A 17,467-nucleotide genomic window follows, 5' to 3' on the forward strand; every position below is an offset into this window, starting at 1 on the left:
CAAACGCCAACAGACCAAGTGTCTCCCTAAACCATTCTCAGTACATGTCTGCACATTTTTCCCCGAGTATTAACCTGTCCCTCTTCGTCACTTTGTACAACCCAAGCGTTAATTTATGATTATTATGCATCCTTCAGAGTAACACCACTTTCCTCAAAGCTTGAGGAATTCACTAATACTCCTTCTCGGAATTTATTTACACTACTTCGCAATACACAGCACAATGACCTAGTTCTCACATACTCATTTGCGAGACAGGAAAGATAAAAACCGCCAACGCTGTATCCGTGTTTTAGGAGAAGGCAGGCAGAAGCTAAGATAAGTCACTGCGAGAAATTGTAGCATTCTTCACCGACTCTGTCTCCTAGACACTGCCTGGCTGGAGTATACTGGTCAGTGGCGTCCATCCGTAAATCAAAGGTAAGAGCTTGTCAGCTGAACTGGACGCTCATGCAACATTCGTCGCTTGGTGTTTTCAATTATTATCGTTGTAGAAATCGGATTATGAGCCTTTGTATACCTGTGTAAACTTAGAAACGTGTAACGACTTGTGTCATAGGTGAAACTAGAGAGTCGGAAAAATAAATTTAACTTTGTCATTTTGGCATTCTTCCTCATCATCAAGAACGAACAGGAACTGCAAAATTCTTCCTTTTCAGTCATTGTACGAAAAAAAGACATAATAATCAGTACAATTATTACTCTCAATTATTAAAAATATTTTGACACAGAGGCCAATGGCAACTAACACAAATTTCCATTATCAAGACACAGAGGCAGTTAAGATTTAAAGAAACTCAGTTCGTTTGTAAATATCACGAGTTCCATGATGAATATAAAACTCTGCAACTGAAGTGTTAATAATGTCCTCAAAACAGTAAATATATATTCAAATATATGGTTCAAATGGCTCTGAGCACTATGGGACTCAACTGCTACGGTCATTAGTCCCCTAGAACTTAGAACTAGTTAAACCTAACTAACCTAAGGACATCACAAACATCCATGCCCGAGGCAGGATTCGAACCTGCGACCGTAGCGGTCTTGCGGTTCCAGACTGCAGCGCCTTTAACCGCACGGCCACTTCGGCCGGCAAATATATATTGTACAGCACTGAAATACTTACAGCTCGTAATACTGACAAAGGCTGTGCAGAACACAACCTCATGTCTCACAGCACAAAAGCAGTAGAAAATGCAGAAAACTGTTTATGGTGGTCTCTACAGGATTCTAAAGTCAGTCACTAGATGGAAACACCGACCAGAAAACACTGTGTTTTTGTAGCTGCACTATTACCCAGGTAATACACTCTCTCGCACCATAAAATTACGAAATCTGATAATGCACGATATTTACTGAATGTTTTCTTAAACTTGTCAGATATGGTGCTTTACTGGCATACAACGTCGTTGTTGCTTCTGTTTATTTTTCTTCTTTGCTTGTCAGTGGAAGATATTAAATGAGAATCGACAAACACAACTGAAGTAAACAATGTGGTGGTTAGTTGAAAGGGAAACAGGAAACAGATATTCTGCTAAGGCAACTATGGGGCATTAACCTAGTGGTATTCGCTAATTACTAACATGTCAACTGATGTATAGAAGATGTTGAAACAATTGGAATTAGAAAGGTGTGTGATAGAGCGACCTGCCATGAGCGAAGCAGTGACGGAACTATTCTTCTGGTTTCCACTAAGACCCTCCCCCACCCCTTTCTCTCCCTGTCGAGAACGTTGACCTTGTCACTGTGGGGTGACTTGCGTGCCTCAAAGGTACCATAGGTCCAACCAGACAGGAGTGCTATCTGTGGAGAGGCCACACTAGCATCATTCCTGAAGAGGGGTGGTAGCATTTGACAGTAGCATTTTGGGTAGCTACAGAGCCAACAGCCTGGATGCCCGGATGAATAACGGATCAGACTTTGTAACGTTAGCCATTATGACATTTCTGTGATAGTACTGTAGGACGACTGAAAGCAAGGTAAAACTACAGCCATTATGTCTCTTTATGTTATGCAGCTTCTCCTGGGTAAAATATTTCTGAGGTAAAGTATTTCTCCATTCAGATCTCCAGTGGTTTCCGCTCAGGAGTCAGTAATTATGAGAAAAAGCTAATTTATCGTTCTACAGATTGGAGTGTAAAATATTAGAGCCCTTCATCGTATAGGTAGGATTCAGAGTTTTAAAATGGAATTGGACAGGTTGGAGTTCGATATAGCGATAATTATTGACGTGCAGTGGCAGGAAGAAGTGAAAATCAAGTCAGGCTAGTACAGGGTTATCAACACACTTCAAATAGACGTAATGCACGAGGAATATTAAACAAGAAAATTGTAATTGTAATGCGATTACACCGTTATAAACAATTTAGTAGTGGTATTATGAGAGTAAAGACAGATACGAAGCCACGCCCGAGCACAACAATACAAATACATCTGTATGTACCTACTAGCTTCTCATGCAATGAAGAAACTGCAGATATATATGATCAGATGAAAGAAATTGTACAGTTCCAGAAAGAAAAGGAAAATTTAATTCAGATGTCAGACTGGAATTCGCTAATGGTCAAAGGAAGAGAAAGAAAAATAGTAGGTTAATTTAAGTGCGAGATAAGCCATCGCAAAGGTCATACGTCGGTACACTGATAACAGGTGTAACCAGCAGAATGATGAATGCAAACGCCGGCCGCAGGGGCCGAGCGGTTCTAGGCGCTTCAGTCTGGAACCGTGCGACCGCTACGGACGCAGGTTCGAATCTTGCCTCGGGCATGGATGTGCGTGATGTCCTTGGGTTAGTTAGGTTTAAGTAGTTGTAAATCTAGGGGACTGATGACCTCAGATGTTAAGTCCCATAGTGCTTAGAGACATTTGAACCATTTTTGAACAGGACCTCGTTCAAACTCATGAGGTGTTGATAATGGCTTCTTTGTTGCCTTAAAGACATACTAAATCAACTCTCCAAGTCCAGTCTCAAACTGGGAACTAGCGCTCACGATCGTTACATCGTGTATTTGAATCAAACCTGATTTGCATCCTCATAGTGGCGCTACCTGCGCTATTCTTGTGCGACTGGCGTGCAATTGGAACAGCTCTCGTCTTTCAGATGTAGAAACACGCTAACCAACTTCCGTCTACGTAGCACATCTCCTCCTTGGTGTTACCTTTTTTTCCATCACTACATAAAAGCGTGAAGAATTGTAATAATTGTAGCAACAACGTTTCTACCAATATATCAAAACTGTAACTGTAGAAACCTACAATGCAGGTTTGGGACTCAGTAGCAGTAAATTATATGACCAGAGATCGGCACTATGCAATTTCAGTGTGTTGCGTGAACTCCTTTCAAATTAACAGCGTACTGGTAAATGTAGACCAGAGGTGGCATGAACGGAAAGAAATGATATCGACAGCAGTTAAGAGATTAATAAAAAATAAAATGACAAACGACGAAGCGGATCGTCCTTGGTACACAAAACGGGTCAGAACGCTGTTGCAGAAAAAACGAGAAAGCATGCCAAATGCAAACATACACAAAATCTCCAAAATTGGCGCTCTTTTACAGAAGCTCGAAATTTAGAGCGGACTTCAATGCGAGATGCTTGTAATAGTTTCCACAGTGAAACTTTGTCTAGAAACTTGGCAGAAAATCCAGAGAGATTCTGGTTGTATGCTAGCGGCAAGACACAATCAATGCCTTCCTTGCGCAATAGCAATGAAAATACTATCCTGACAGTGCTGCTAAAGCAGAGTTACTAAACACAGCCTTCCGAAATTCCTAATTCATTCGCCAAAGAAGACGAGGTAAATATTCCAGAATTCGAATCAACAGCAGCTGCCGAACAGGAATAGCTTAGAAGCAGGTATCCTCGGAGTGATCAAGCCATTTAAATCTATTGATGAAAGCAAGTCTTCAGGTCCAGACTATATACCAATTAGGTTCCTTTCAGAGTATGCTGGTGCAGTAGCTCCATACTTAACAGTCATATACAGCTTCTCGTTCGACGAAAGATCCGTACCCAAAGACTGGAAAGTTGCACCAATAATAAAGAAAGACAATACGAGCAATCCACTAAATTACAGGCCCGTGTCATTAACGTCAATATGCAGCAGGATTCTGAAACCTATATCGTGTTCGAACGTTATGAATTACCTCGAAGAGGACGGTCTATTGATAAATTGTCATCACGGATTTAGAAGACATCGTTCTTGTGAAAAACCATTGGCTCTTTACTCACACGAAGTGTTGAGTGCTATCGAAAAGGGATTTCAAATTCCTTCCGTGTTTCTAGATTTCCAGAAGCTTTTTGACGCAGGACCTCACAAGCGGCTTGTAGTCAATTTGCGTGCTTATGGAATATCGTCTCAATTATGCGACTGGATTCGTGATTTCCTCCCAGCGAGGTCACAATTCGTAGCAACTGGCTGAAAGTCATCGAGTAAAACAGAAGTGATTTCTGGCATTCCCCAAGGCTGTGTTATAGGCTCTGTGCTAGTCCGTATCTATATTAACGATTCAGGAGACAATCTGAGCAGCTTTCTTAGATTGTGTGCAGATGATGGTGTCATTTATCGTCTAGTAAAGTCATCAGAAGTTGAAAACAAGTTGCAAAACGGTTTAGAAAAAACTATTTGTATGGTGCGAAAAATGGGAGTTTACCCTAAATAATGAAAAGTCTGAGGTCATCCAAATGAGTGCTGAAGGGAATCCGTTAAACTTCGGTTACACGATAAATCAGTCAAATCTAAAGGCCTTAAATTCGACTTAATACCTAGAAATTACCATTACGAACTACGTAAACTGGAAAGAACACATAGAAAATGTTGTGGGGAAGACGAACGAAAGACTGTGTTTTATTGGGAGAAAGCTCAGAAGATAAAGCAGACCAACTGAGGAGACTGCCTACACTACGCGTGTTCGTCCTCTTTTGGAGTACTTTTGCGCGGTGTGGGGTCGTTACCAGCTAGGATTAACGGAGAACATTGTGAAAGTTCAAAGAAGAGCAGCACGTTTTGTGTTATCGAAAGATAGGGGAGAGGATGCAACTGAAATGACACAGGATTTGGGGTGGACGTCATTAAAACAAAGGCGTTTTCCGTTGTGGCGGAATCTTCTCACAAAAATTCAGTGACAAAATGCGAAAATATTTTGTTGACGCCGAACTACTTAAGGTGAAACGATGATCACAAAAAATTAGGGAAATCAGTGCCCTCACGGAAAGATATGGGTGTCGTTTTTTCGGCGCACTGTTGGAGACTGGAATAGTACAGAATTATTGTGAAGGTGGTTCGCTAACCCTCTGCCAGCAATTAAAGCATGATTATCAGATTATCCATGTAGATGTAGAAGTAGACAACCTCGTACTTCTGAAGGCGTTTAGTGAAGTTATGTTTAAGTGAGGATTTCTCTAAGAAAAGGCTCACAAAATAAGAAACAAAGCCACATTAAGAAAAATATGTGTAGAAGAAAGTCTGCAGAAAAATCTGCTGCATGCAGGTAAAGGTTGGTAGACTTTTGAGAAGCTAATGTGATAACTTAGTGAGCGGAAGAAGGACGAATTACAGTACAAAACGACGTTAATGTTGAGCATAGTGAAACCTTTCGAATACTTTTGTTTTTTTCCTCTGAGTTCTAGTATTGTTTTCTGTTTACATGAGATTGTCTTTTGTAGCTATTAATTTCTGTATTTTCTTTACGTAAACTTCCGACTAAAATGTAACAGATTAACCATAAACTCACACACTGAAATAAATTCTCCACTGTGATGGTGACCTGATGTTTACTGTTGTAGGCGGCCATGACTTCGAGAACAACGTCAGTACTGCTGTTGCTTATGGTGGTAGCACCTCCAGCGCTGAGTCAACTACTAGGAGTTGGGTCCTGTCCCGACGTCGTTCAGTTGAGCAAAATCGACTCGACTTCTGTGAGTATTACGGAAGTTCTCTGGCTGCGAGTGTTCAGTGGTACCTCTGTCTAGCTAACTTATCCCGTTTCACAGTAAAGACACCAGAATGTACTGCTCTTCAAGCTGTAAACCGTTGCTTACTATCAGACACGCCGTATATGCCCAGTCTTCCATTCAGCAGGCCATACTAAACAGTTGAAAAATGTGTTACAGCAGTGGGAACTGGATTAGAGATACTTACTATGTCAGCGCTCTTCATGTAGCCATGGTAAATGGAATATTTCGGTGTATTAGCAACACCGACTCAAAGGAAGGCCTCGGCGCTTGTTCTTGACGTCACGTCAGCTAGGCACGGCGAACGCCAGGTCTGTTGCAGGCATACTCATAATGGTGGTGTCTCCCTCTCTGACACAGGAAAATATTAAACTATTGGCGGTAGTTGACCAACACACATTGTTCTGAGAGATTTCTGCAATCAATTAATTGTGCAATTCATTACACTTCTTAACAAATAGTGTACTTCTGAACTTAAATTTCCACCTGTTTTAAGAATTGACATACAAAAACAGCTTCATGGTCCAGCAGGAACAGAATTTGTGTTTCTTTACCTTATTTGTACTGGGTTGCTTTTACAAGACACTGTGAACATATTGGTGCTCTTCTTTAAGTATCTTGGTTGACTATGGGGTGAGGAGCACTGAATGTTAATGAAATATCTTGCGATTGTACACTTTGGGGGAGGGGATGGGGGACAGAAGAAGAGGCAAAAGAGAGATACTTGTTTTATCAAATAAATTTTTGTTATCTTATAAAGTTTCTCCTTTCAGTTGCAAGAGGGGAATATTTATCTTTTCTAATGTGCATGTTTAAAAAAGTTTCAGCTCAGCAGTATTGTCCATGTATGAAGCTATTTTGTTTCCTGTTTAGAATTCCTTTCGTTGAAAACGACTGTAATCTAATGACTGGCAACAGTTGGACATTTACACATGTAAATTAATTCACATGTCCAGTGACGATGTCAAACGAAAATAAATAAATAAATAAAAGAAACGAGTTAATTGGGGTAAGTTTCGATAGCAAAATGGATCAAGTAAATATAGTTACTTGAATGTAAAATTTCCGAAGCTTGCAATGGGGCAAAGCATCCTCTCATATTGATCTACGTTTGTTGCTACAGGATTCAGTAATACAGAACTATGATCTTCATTTGTAACTTTAAGATGGTAAGAAAATCTTTCATCTAAATAAAACTGCAGAATCCAAAACAATACCAAACATTTCGTCAAAAAACAAGAGATGTATAGTGATAAACACGCCCAGGCGTTTCTGCCTGCAACAGACCTGGCGTTCGTCGTGCCTAGCTGACGTGACGTCAGCAACAAGCGCCGAGGCCTTCCTTTGAGTCAGTGTTGGCATTAGACGGATGAAACTTCCTGGCGTATGTTAACAGCAGTGGAAACTAGATTAAACATATCTGTGATGACACTTTTCATATAACCAGAGTGAATGGAATATTTCGGTGCAATAATAATTGGAACTTCGGTATGTCAGACCGGCGCTCGATCCTGTAACGTTGCCTTTCGCTGCCAATGCTCTTACCAACATTATTTACATCTAAACACATTTAGATTTAGGTCGTTTATCAAATTAAGGGTTACAAATATTATGTAAAACCAACAGGAACACTAGTTAGTAGCTAGCAGTTGTGACATTATCCTGCAAGAACTGGAAGTACAACAAACTGAGTTAGGTGAAACACTGAAAGAGTCAACCCTAGTAGTCTTCCTTCTGAACAATTTCTGTGAAACTAACTGTGGTCTGTCCTGACCACTCCATGATATTTCAATAGCAAACTTGATTGTTGCTTTCCTTGTCAGAAGACCCGCCAATACACACTTCAAATCTTGACAAATCACCCGGGATATAGGTGAAACTGACTGTTTAGCTCCATGTATAAATTCTCATTCGGCGAGCTGTGGTACCCAGTATTTTTCAAGATTCCGAAATCTAATTTATTCATTACAATAACAAATGATTCAGGACATAAAGATATTTTGGGAACCGTTTATTTGATTTTTCATTGTGGGCGTATGTATTGTTAAAACGCCTGTAATAAAGCTACTCAAAGTTCTACTGCAATGATCAGAACGTGTATGTAATAAAGAGAAATATTGTTTCTGTGAGCAAACGCCCGAATACTTAGATGATGAGAGAAATTTCTGAAACCAACTACCACACGAGAACATCCTGAAAGGCAATTGTCCTAACACCCACGCATCAAACTTAAACCACCTCTAGAAGTCTCGTGGTAAACATAACGACTAAAACTCAATTCTGCCGCAACCAAATGTACACTACTAAAATTCAATATTCTATACAGAGATCTAACGAAGGGTTCCCATCATTTCCACCATCGTGTACCAGTCATAATACATTCAACTGGACACCTACAGCAGCTACACATAACTCAAAACTTGAACGCAAATTATACGCCACATAATACATTCAGCTACACTCAAAAGCCAAAGAAACCGTAGTAGGCAAGCGTATTCTAATACAAAGCTATGTTAACAGGCAGATGACGACTCTGCGGTCGACAACGCCTATACGAGACAACAAGTCTCTGAGGCAATTGTTAGATCGGTTACTGCTGCTACAACTGCATTTTATCAAGACTTAAGTCAGTTTCAGCGTGGTGTTATAGTCGGCGCATGAGCGTTCGGACGCAGCATCTCCGAGATAGCGATGAAATGGAGATTTTCCCGTACGGCCATTTCACGAGTGTACCATGAATACGACGAATGCTGTAAAATATCAAATTTCCGACATCGCCGCGGCCGGAAAAGATCCTGCAAAAGCGGGGCCAACGACGACGGAAGAGAATCGTCCAATGTGAGAAAACTGCAACTCTTCTGCAAATTGCTGCATATTTCAAGGCTGGGCCATCAACAAGCGTCAGCGTGCGGAGTATTCAACGAAACATCATCAATATGGGCTTTCGGAGCTGAAGGACGAGTCTCGTTTCATGTTGTATCGAGCCGATGGACGTGTACGAGTATGGAGACAACATCATGAATCCGTGGTCCCTGCATGTCAGGAGGGGACTATTGAAGCTGGTGGAAGTTCTGTAATCGCGTGGGGTGTGTGTGCAATTAGAATGATATGGGCCCTTTGATATGTCGAGATATGGCTCTGACAGGTGACACGTGTGTAAGCATCCTGTCTCATCACCTGCATCCATTCATGTGCATTGTGCTTTCCGACGTACGTGGGCTATTCCAGCAGGACAATACGACACCGTAAACGTTCAGAACTGCTACAGAGTGGCGCCACAAACACTCTTCTGAGTTTAAACACTTCCACTGGCCACCGAATTCCCTAGACATGAACATTATTAAGCATATCTGGGATGCCTTGCAACGTGCTGTTCAGAAGATATCACTACCCCCTCGTACTCTCACGGATTTATGGACAGCCCTGCAGGATTCATGGCGTCAGTTCCCTCCAGCTCTACTTCAGACATTAGTCGAGTCCATGCCACGTCTTGTTGCGGGACTTTTGCGTGCTCGCAGGGGCCCTACACGATATTAGGTAGGTGTACCAGTTTCTTTGGCTCTTCAGTGTATATGCCAACAGACCGACGTATTGCGTTACATACACATCATTCAGGACGCCTAGTCACAGCTTTACTTCTGTCAATACCGCTGTCTTACTTTCGAAACTCTACAGAAGTTCTCCTGCATCACTTACTAGGCTAGCTCTCCTAGAAGCACTTTCTCTCAGGACAGCTAGTCCACCAAGGTATGCAGAACTTCCGTGGAGTTTGGAAAGTACGAGGTGCATTCAAGTTCTAAGGCCTCCGATTTTTTTCTAATTAACTACTCACCCTAAATCGATGAAACTGTCGTTACTTCTCGACGTAATCGCCCTGCAGACGTACACATTTTTCACAACGCTGACGCCATGATTCCATGGCAGCGGCGAAGGCTTCTTTAGGAGTCTGTTTTGACCACTGGAAAATCGCTGAGGCAATAGCAGCACGGCTGATGAATGTGTGGCCACGGAGAGTGTCTTTCATTGTTGGAAAAAGCCAAAAGTCACTAGGAGACAGGTCAGGTGAGCAGGGAGCATGAGGAATCAGTTCAAAGTTGTTATCACGAAGAAACTGTTGCATAACGTTAGCTCGATATGCGGGTGCGTTGCCTTGGTGAAACAGCACACGCGCAGCCCTTCCCAAACGTTTTTGTTGCACTGCAGGAAGGAATTTGTTCTTCAAAACATTTTCGTAGGATGCACCTGTTACCGTAGTGCCCTTTGGAACGCAATGGGTAAGGATTACGCCCTCGCTGTCCCAGAACATGGACACCATCATTTTTTCAGCACTGGTGGTTACCTGAAATTTTTTTGGTGGCAGTGAATCTGTGTGCTTCCATTGAGCTGACTGGCGCTTTGTTTCTGGATTGAAAAATGGCATCCACATCTCATCCATTGTCACAACTGACGAAAAGAAAGTCCCATTCATGCTTGCTTGGCAACATGACACACAGGCAGCCGTGTGGTCGTCCGTCAGCATTCGTGGCCCCCACCTGGATGACACTTTTCGCATTTTCAGGTCGTCATGCAGGATTGTGTGCACAGAACCCAAAGAAATGCCAACTCTGGAGGCGATCTGTTCAACAGTCATTCGGCGATCCCCCAAAACAATTCTCTCCACTTTCTCGATCATGTCGTCAGACCGGCTTGTGTGAGCCCGAGGTTGTTCCGGTTTGTTGTCACACGATGTTCTGCCTTCATTAAACAGTCGCACCCACGAACGCACTTTCGACACATCCATAACTCCATCACCACATGTCTCCTTCAACTGTCGATGAATTTCAATTGGTTTCACACCACGCAAATTCAGAAAACAAATGATTGCACTCTGTTCAAGTAAGGAAAACGTCGCCATTTTAAGTATTTAAAACAGTTCTCATTCTCGCCGCTGGCGGTAAAATTCCATCTGCCGTACGGTGCTGCCATCTCTGGGACGTATTGACAATGAACGCGGTCTCATTTTAAAACAATGCGCATGTTTCTATCTCTTTCCAGTCCAGAGAAAAAAAATCGGAGGCCTTAGAACTTGAATGCGCCTCGTAAGACAGCTGTACTGACAGAAGTAAAGCTGCGAGTGGGCGTCCAGAGTCGTGATTGGGTAACCAAGTTAGTAAGAGCATGACCTGAAAAACGCAAGGCCCCGGATTCGAGTACCAGTCTGACATTCCACGTTAGTCTGCCAAGAAGTTGCACAATAGCACGTATACACAACTGCAGAGTGCAAGATTCACTCACAGTCACGTCTCGTATTTGTAAATATGGTGTGATTTGCTCTATGGGACAAACTGTTAATAGCTGCTACAATACGGTATGTTTATGCCAGTAGGTAAAGATCCCTCAGTACTAGTAATAACTTATTTCCCGGCGCAGCGAACGTAAGACCTGGCCAGGATTGGAGCATTGTCATGATAACGACCCAGACACAGGGAGAGGACGACGGGTGCGATGTGTGCATACTCCAATGTTCTCGCAAGTGGAGCGCTGCTACTCGGCTATACGAGATGCGTTCAAGTTATGGCACCTTTTTTTACTGGTCTGTGCATAGGAACATGCAGCTCGTTTTAAAATAAGCGTGCACTCGCCTTGTTCTCTAGCGGGTGCTACGAGAGTTATGAATGTCTTTGATACTTAAAATGGTGGCGTTTTCATTTCATGTACAGTGGGTAATAATTCGTCTCTTGCATTTGCGTGGTGTGATACTGACTGAAATTAATTTACAGCTGAGCGAGACGCGTGGTGATACATGTCATGGATATGTCTAAAGTGCACTCGTGGGTGCTTCTCTCCAAAGATGGTGGAACATGAGTGAGAACAAACGAAGACAATCTCGGCCCGCGGTTGGACTACATGATCGAGCGAGTGGAGGAAGTTGATTTAGTGAATTTCCGAATGAGTGTGGAACAAGTCACTTCCAAAGTTGGATCCTGCGCACGCAATCCTGCATGAAGACCAGAAAAAGTGAAAACGGTCCTCCAGGTGGTTTCTGCGAATTCTGGTGGATGACCAAAAGGCTGCACACGTGCTATGTTGCCAGGCAATGTTGTTGTACGATGACAGCATGAATGAGACTTTATTTTCGTTCAAATGGCTCTGAGCACTATGAGACTTAACTTCTGAGGTCATCAGTCCCCTAGAGCTTAGAACTACTTAAACCTAAATAACCTAAGGACATCACAAATCCATGCCCGAGGCAGGATTCGAACCTGCGACGTAAGGGTCGCGCGGTTCCAGACTATAGGGCCTAGAACCGCTCGGCCACCTCGGCCGGCTTTATTTTCGTCGATTGCGATAATTGATAAGGCATAGAAGCCGATTTTCAATCATGAAACGAAGCGTCAGTCAATTCAATGGAAGCACTTATCCTAACTGCCATAAAAAACAATAAGTGACAGTGCTGAAAAAAGGTTGGTGACCATTTTCTGAGACAGCGATGGAGTTATCTTTACTCATTGCTTTCCAAAGGGCGTTATGGTGGCAGTTGAATACTGCCAAGATGGTTTGAAGAACAAGCGTAGGGTTGCGTGAGCAACGGCCGGAAAAGGCTGCCCGTATTCTCTTTCATCAAGGCAATGCACCAGAGCATTGTCCGAACGCGGCACTGTGGTTTCCTTTGACAATATTTTTGAAGCACTTTCTCGTGCTTTCTACTCACCTAACATGGCTCCTAGCGAGTTTCAGCTGTTTTCAATGACGAAACACGCTCTCCATGGTCGCACATTCACTAGTCATACTGCTTTTGCATCAGCGGTTGTCCTCTTTGTCGAGCCAGACTCCAAAACAAGCATTCAGAGGAGCCATGAAATTATGGCGTTGACGTTTGAAATGTAGTGTAAGTCTCCTGGGAGATTACGCCAAGAAGTAACACAAGCTTCACTGCTTACGTGTGATTAGTTTGAGAAAAAAAATTGGGAGTGTTCATAACTCGTATAGAGTTAGTACTAGGCAGCACGTTTGTTTAGTAATGCTCCTCGGACACAATTGCTATGACATATACTCGCAGAAAAATTTGTCTGAATAAATCAATGGCTGATTTGATTCTGATGCTTCATTTCCTCATAAAATTCTGATGTATCTTTTTTTTGTGTGTAAATTCTTCGCCTCTTCCTTATTCTTGCACTCTCTAAAACTAAATCCCATACACAGAACAATTTTTCTCAGAGCTTCCTTGCTAGCCTCGAGTACCGCTTCTGTGGACAAAGTCTGCCAAGTTTTCGCAAAATTTGCCTTTCTTTACATTGTTAATAACAGCGCAGAAATTACTGCCTAATATCATACTTAACTCATATAGTCAATGGATATTTGTTGTGTGCACTTCGCTTCTTCTTTGAGATGGATACTTGAATCCAACTCCTCTCTCTCTCTCTCTCATATTGTGTTCCTCCTGCCTGTTTTGCAATTTCTGAGCTCTAAAATTTAATGACGTTAGCAGCAAGTTCTAGCGGCCGCTCATGAAGTTTTCAGCGACAGCTTGGCAGCATGAACTACTTTGAACAGGAACGCAGCTGGACCTAGTCGTAAGATCAAGAGACTTCTCACCACCGCCACGTCTATGGTTCGCTTTGTCGTGTAACATATCACAGTTCCCTTGACAGATCTTACATTGTTTGCAGCTATTTTCAGATATTTACACCACACTCTTGCTGCCGTTGTTGACAGATGCTGGGCACGTGGTATGAGTACATGCGCTACTTCAATAACATCGAGCTGTTTAGCAAGTGCGTCACTGCAACGTTAGCACGCGCCGCCGACAACAGCACCATCCAAATCACCGCCTCCATGCTCAACTATGCGTAAGCATTTCCCCCTTCTTATCTGCCTCTTCTTATTACGAGCTCTGAACAACTCAGGCGGAGTGCTACATAAATATTTGTATAAGTATTTCTAAAATAATGTTGCCTAATAATTGTAGCTTAACAAAGACAAAATCATTTCTGATCTTCTACGGCTATTATTTATTTAATCATGAACCAGCTTTCACTTCCAGCTTCAAAGGAGTTCATCAGGTGACCAATGAATATCGCAAACACAAATAAAATTATGTGTGATTTACGTAGCTATTACTGATAAAAAGAGTTTAATAAGGGAAGTATTATATTGTTTTTAATTATACATCGCTACAGTTGATAAACAGGTTAAAATAGTTCCTCTGAAATCTACAAAATTCGCGAATCCGAAAGTTAATTTAACAGTGAGAATTATGAAACTGTATTTGATAATTTGGTACACTAGCTTAGTTTTACATGAGAAAACACTGATTCTTTTTTCTCTCTGTTGAGTTACAGTAAAGCAATAGAAAAATTCACTTTATTGTTATGATTTTTTAACTGTAGTGATTTCCTTTGTAACACAAAAAAGTAATACTTTCCTTCGTTAGCAATCTGTCGCTAATATCTGCGTAAGTCAGAGGTCCTTTTATCTGTGTTTGCGACATTTAAATCTTACCCAATGATGACCGGTGAAGTCGAAAACTGGTTTGTGATTAAAAAAAATAATATTTTCAGGACATTAAGAGTGTTTTTTTAGAAGCTCTCGTGGCAACTTGTTAATGTCTCGGGGATCTTCGACCAACACTTGTTTAACGCTTTTCCTGACATTTCGCCAGCAGAAATGGCTGTCTCTGTTACTGGTGGTGGACTGGAAACCTTGCTGAGAACTGCACTCAGGGAGGCGGTTTGTGAAGCCAGGTCGTCGCTGGTCACAGCGGCGCTTGTATTACGCTGCTTCGGCGCCGACAGCGGTTGTGGCGTTTTTGCTACTGGCGTGTTGCTGATGTTTATTGGGGGCCGAGTTTTCCCGCTGGGGGTTCGTCTCGCAGCTCCTCTCCCGAGCTAGCCCCAGCACACTTTCTGGCTCGCATGTGCCGTCTTCCACTGCCTCCTAGATGTTGGCCACCGTTGGGTCAGCCGTTGGAGACAACACGTGCAAAACATGTTCCGCCAACGCTTGAGGGCTTTCCCTTGGTCAATGCTACTGTTTATTCCATTCCTACCTGCATTGTCATAATAACTCAAATGCCAAAGAAAGCAGGTGTTGACAGATGTGAAAATTACCGAACTATCAGTTTAATAAGTCACAGCTGCAAAATACTAACACGAATTCTTTATAGACGAATGGAAAAACTGGTAGAAACCGATCTCGGGGAAGATCAGTTTGGATTCCGTAGAAATATTGGATCACGTGAGGCAATACTGACCCTACGACTTATCTTAGAAGAAAGATTAAGGAAAGGCAAACCTACGTTTGTAGCATTTGTAGACTTAGAGAAAGCTTTTGACAATGTTGACTGGAATACTCTCTTTCAAATTCTAAAGGTGGCAGGGGCAAAATACAGGGAGCGAAAGGCTATTTACAATTTGTACAGAAACCAGATGGCAGTTATAAGAGTCGAGGGGCACGAAAGGGAAGCAGTGGTTGGGAAGGGAGTGAGACAGTGTTGTAGCCCCTCCCCGATGCTATTCAATCTGCATATTGAGCAAGCAGTAAAGGAAACGAAAGAAAAGTTCGGAGTAGGTATTAAAATCCATGGAGAAGAAATAAAAACTTTGAGGTTCGCCGATGACGTTGTAATTCTGTCAGAGACAGCAAAGGACTTGTAAGAGCAGTTGAATGGAATGGAAAGTGTCTTGAAAGGAGGGTATAAGATGAACATCAACAAAAGCAAAACGAGGATAATGGAATGTAGTCGAATTAAGTCGGGTGACGCTGAGGAAATTAGATTAGGAAATGAGACACTTAAAGTAGTAAAGGAGTTTTCCTATTTGGGGAGCAAAACAACTGATGATGGTCGAAGTAGAAAGGATATAAAATGCAGACTGGCAATGGCAAGGAAAGCGTTTCTGAAGAAGAGAAAGTTGTTAAGATCGAGTATTGATTTAAGTGTCAGGAAGTCGTTTCTGAAAGTATTTGTATGGAGTTAGCCATGTATGGAAGTCAAACATGGACGATAAATAGTTTGGACAAGAAGAGATAGAAACTTTCGAAATGTGGTGCTACAGACGAATGCTAAAGATTAGATGGGTAGATCACGTAACTAATGAGGAGGTATTGAATATAATTGGGGGGAAGAGGAGTTTGTGGCACAACTTGACTAGAAGAAGGGATCGGTTGGTAGGACATGTTCTGAGGCGTCAAGGGATCACCAATTTAGTACTGGAGGGCAGCGTGGAGGGTAAAAATCGTAGAGGGAGACCAAGAGATGAATACACTAAGCAGATTCAGAAGGATGTAGTCTGCGGTAGGTACTGGGGATGAAGAGGCTTGCACAGGATAGAGCAGCATGGAGTCTCAGGACTGAAGACCACAACAACAACAACCTGCATTGTCCATTTGCAGCAGTACAGAACACAGTATCTGTTCATTGTAAGCTTTACGTCTTTTATGTTGAATTACTTGTCATGTTTGTGACTTGTATAGGGAATGAAACTACAAATTTACTGTTATCAGTCACTGTTTATTCATTTACATAAGGCATTTCGAAGGTTTAAATCTTTATGTATATTAATATGTATTAGGCATTGAGCATGGGACTAATAAAGACATGCTGTAAGAAAAAAAGAATATTATGGAAATTCAGCAGAAACCTTGGAAACTGGACGGAAAACATGTATCACGACCCCGGCAATGGAAACGGATGAAGGATCTGACAACAACATCATGGAATGTGAGAACAATGCTCCAGCCTGGAAAAATTAAAGAAATAGCCAGTGAAATTTTTAAATTTAATTATGATGTCATAGGGCTACAGGAAATAAGACGGCAAGGAAATGGACAGATAGATAAACTGGAGTACTCATTGGTACATAGTGGACCATAAGAAAGAACAGGCCACTTCGGAACAGGGTTTATAAAAACTAGGAAAGTTAGGAAAAGCCTATAAGGATTTTAACCCATGGACGAAAGGATGTGCAGGGTCAGACTAAGAGGTAAATTTAGGAATATATCAATAGTAAATGCACATGGACTAACAGAGAAAAAACAGGATGTAAGAAAACAACAGTTCTATGAACACTTGGAAAAAGCATGCTGTGGAGTAGCTAAATAAGACCTGGTGTTAGTAGTACGAGATTTTGATGCAAAAGTATGGAGGAATGAACATTAATATAGTTTCTGGAAATATTCATCAAATGAGGAAAACAACGAGAACTGAGACTTACTACGCCAATTCGCAGCAAGGAATAACATGATTATTAAAAGTATCTGCTTCCTACACAAAAGGGTCCATCTGGGTACTTGGAATCTGCAGTCAATGGAGTGGTCAATCAGATTAACCATATTTTTACTGATTTCACACCACTCGACGTCAGCTATAGCTGCATGGAGCTGCAGAGGACAAAACTGTGACTCAGACCACTATTTGATAAACAAAAAATGGAAACAGAACAGAAAAGAAGACGAACTGGAATTCTGACAAACAGAAAATTCCTGATGAAGTAAAAAAGTGCGAAGTAGCACTAATTAGAAAGTTGAGAAATTAA

At 41.9% G+C, this 17,467-nt stretch overlaps 1 protein-coding gene across 1 annotated transcript in view; it reads left to right on the forward strand.

Annotated features, from left to right (window-relative positions):
* The first annotated feature begins 286 nt into the window (after positions 1–286).
* Positions 287–17,467, forward strand: part of LOC124625715 (lazarillo protein-like) — a 33,354-nt gene continuing 16,173 nt past the window's right edge. Inside the window, exons 1-3 of the mRNA XM_047149191.1 lie at positions 287–420; positions 5,787–5,918; positions 13,650–13,783. Of these exons, the coding sequence (XP_047005147.1) occupies positions 5,793–5,918; positions 13,650–13,783 (260 nt within the window). The 5' untranslated portion in view covers positions 287–420; positions 5,787–5,792. The remainder of the gene's footprint in view (positions 421–5,786; positions 5,919–13,649; positions 13,784–17,467) is intronic.

This window comes from Schistocerca americana, chromosome 1 (genome assembly GCF_021461395.2).
Source record: "Schistocerca americana isolate TAMUIC-IGC-003095 chromosome 1, iqSchAmer2.1, whole genome shotgun sequence".
NCBI classification, from domain to species: Eukaryota; Metazoa; Arthropoda; class Insecta; order Orthoptera; family Acrididae; genus Schistocerca; species Schistocerca americana.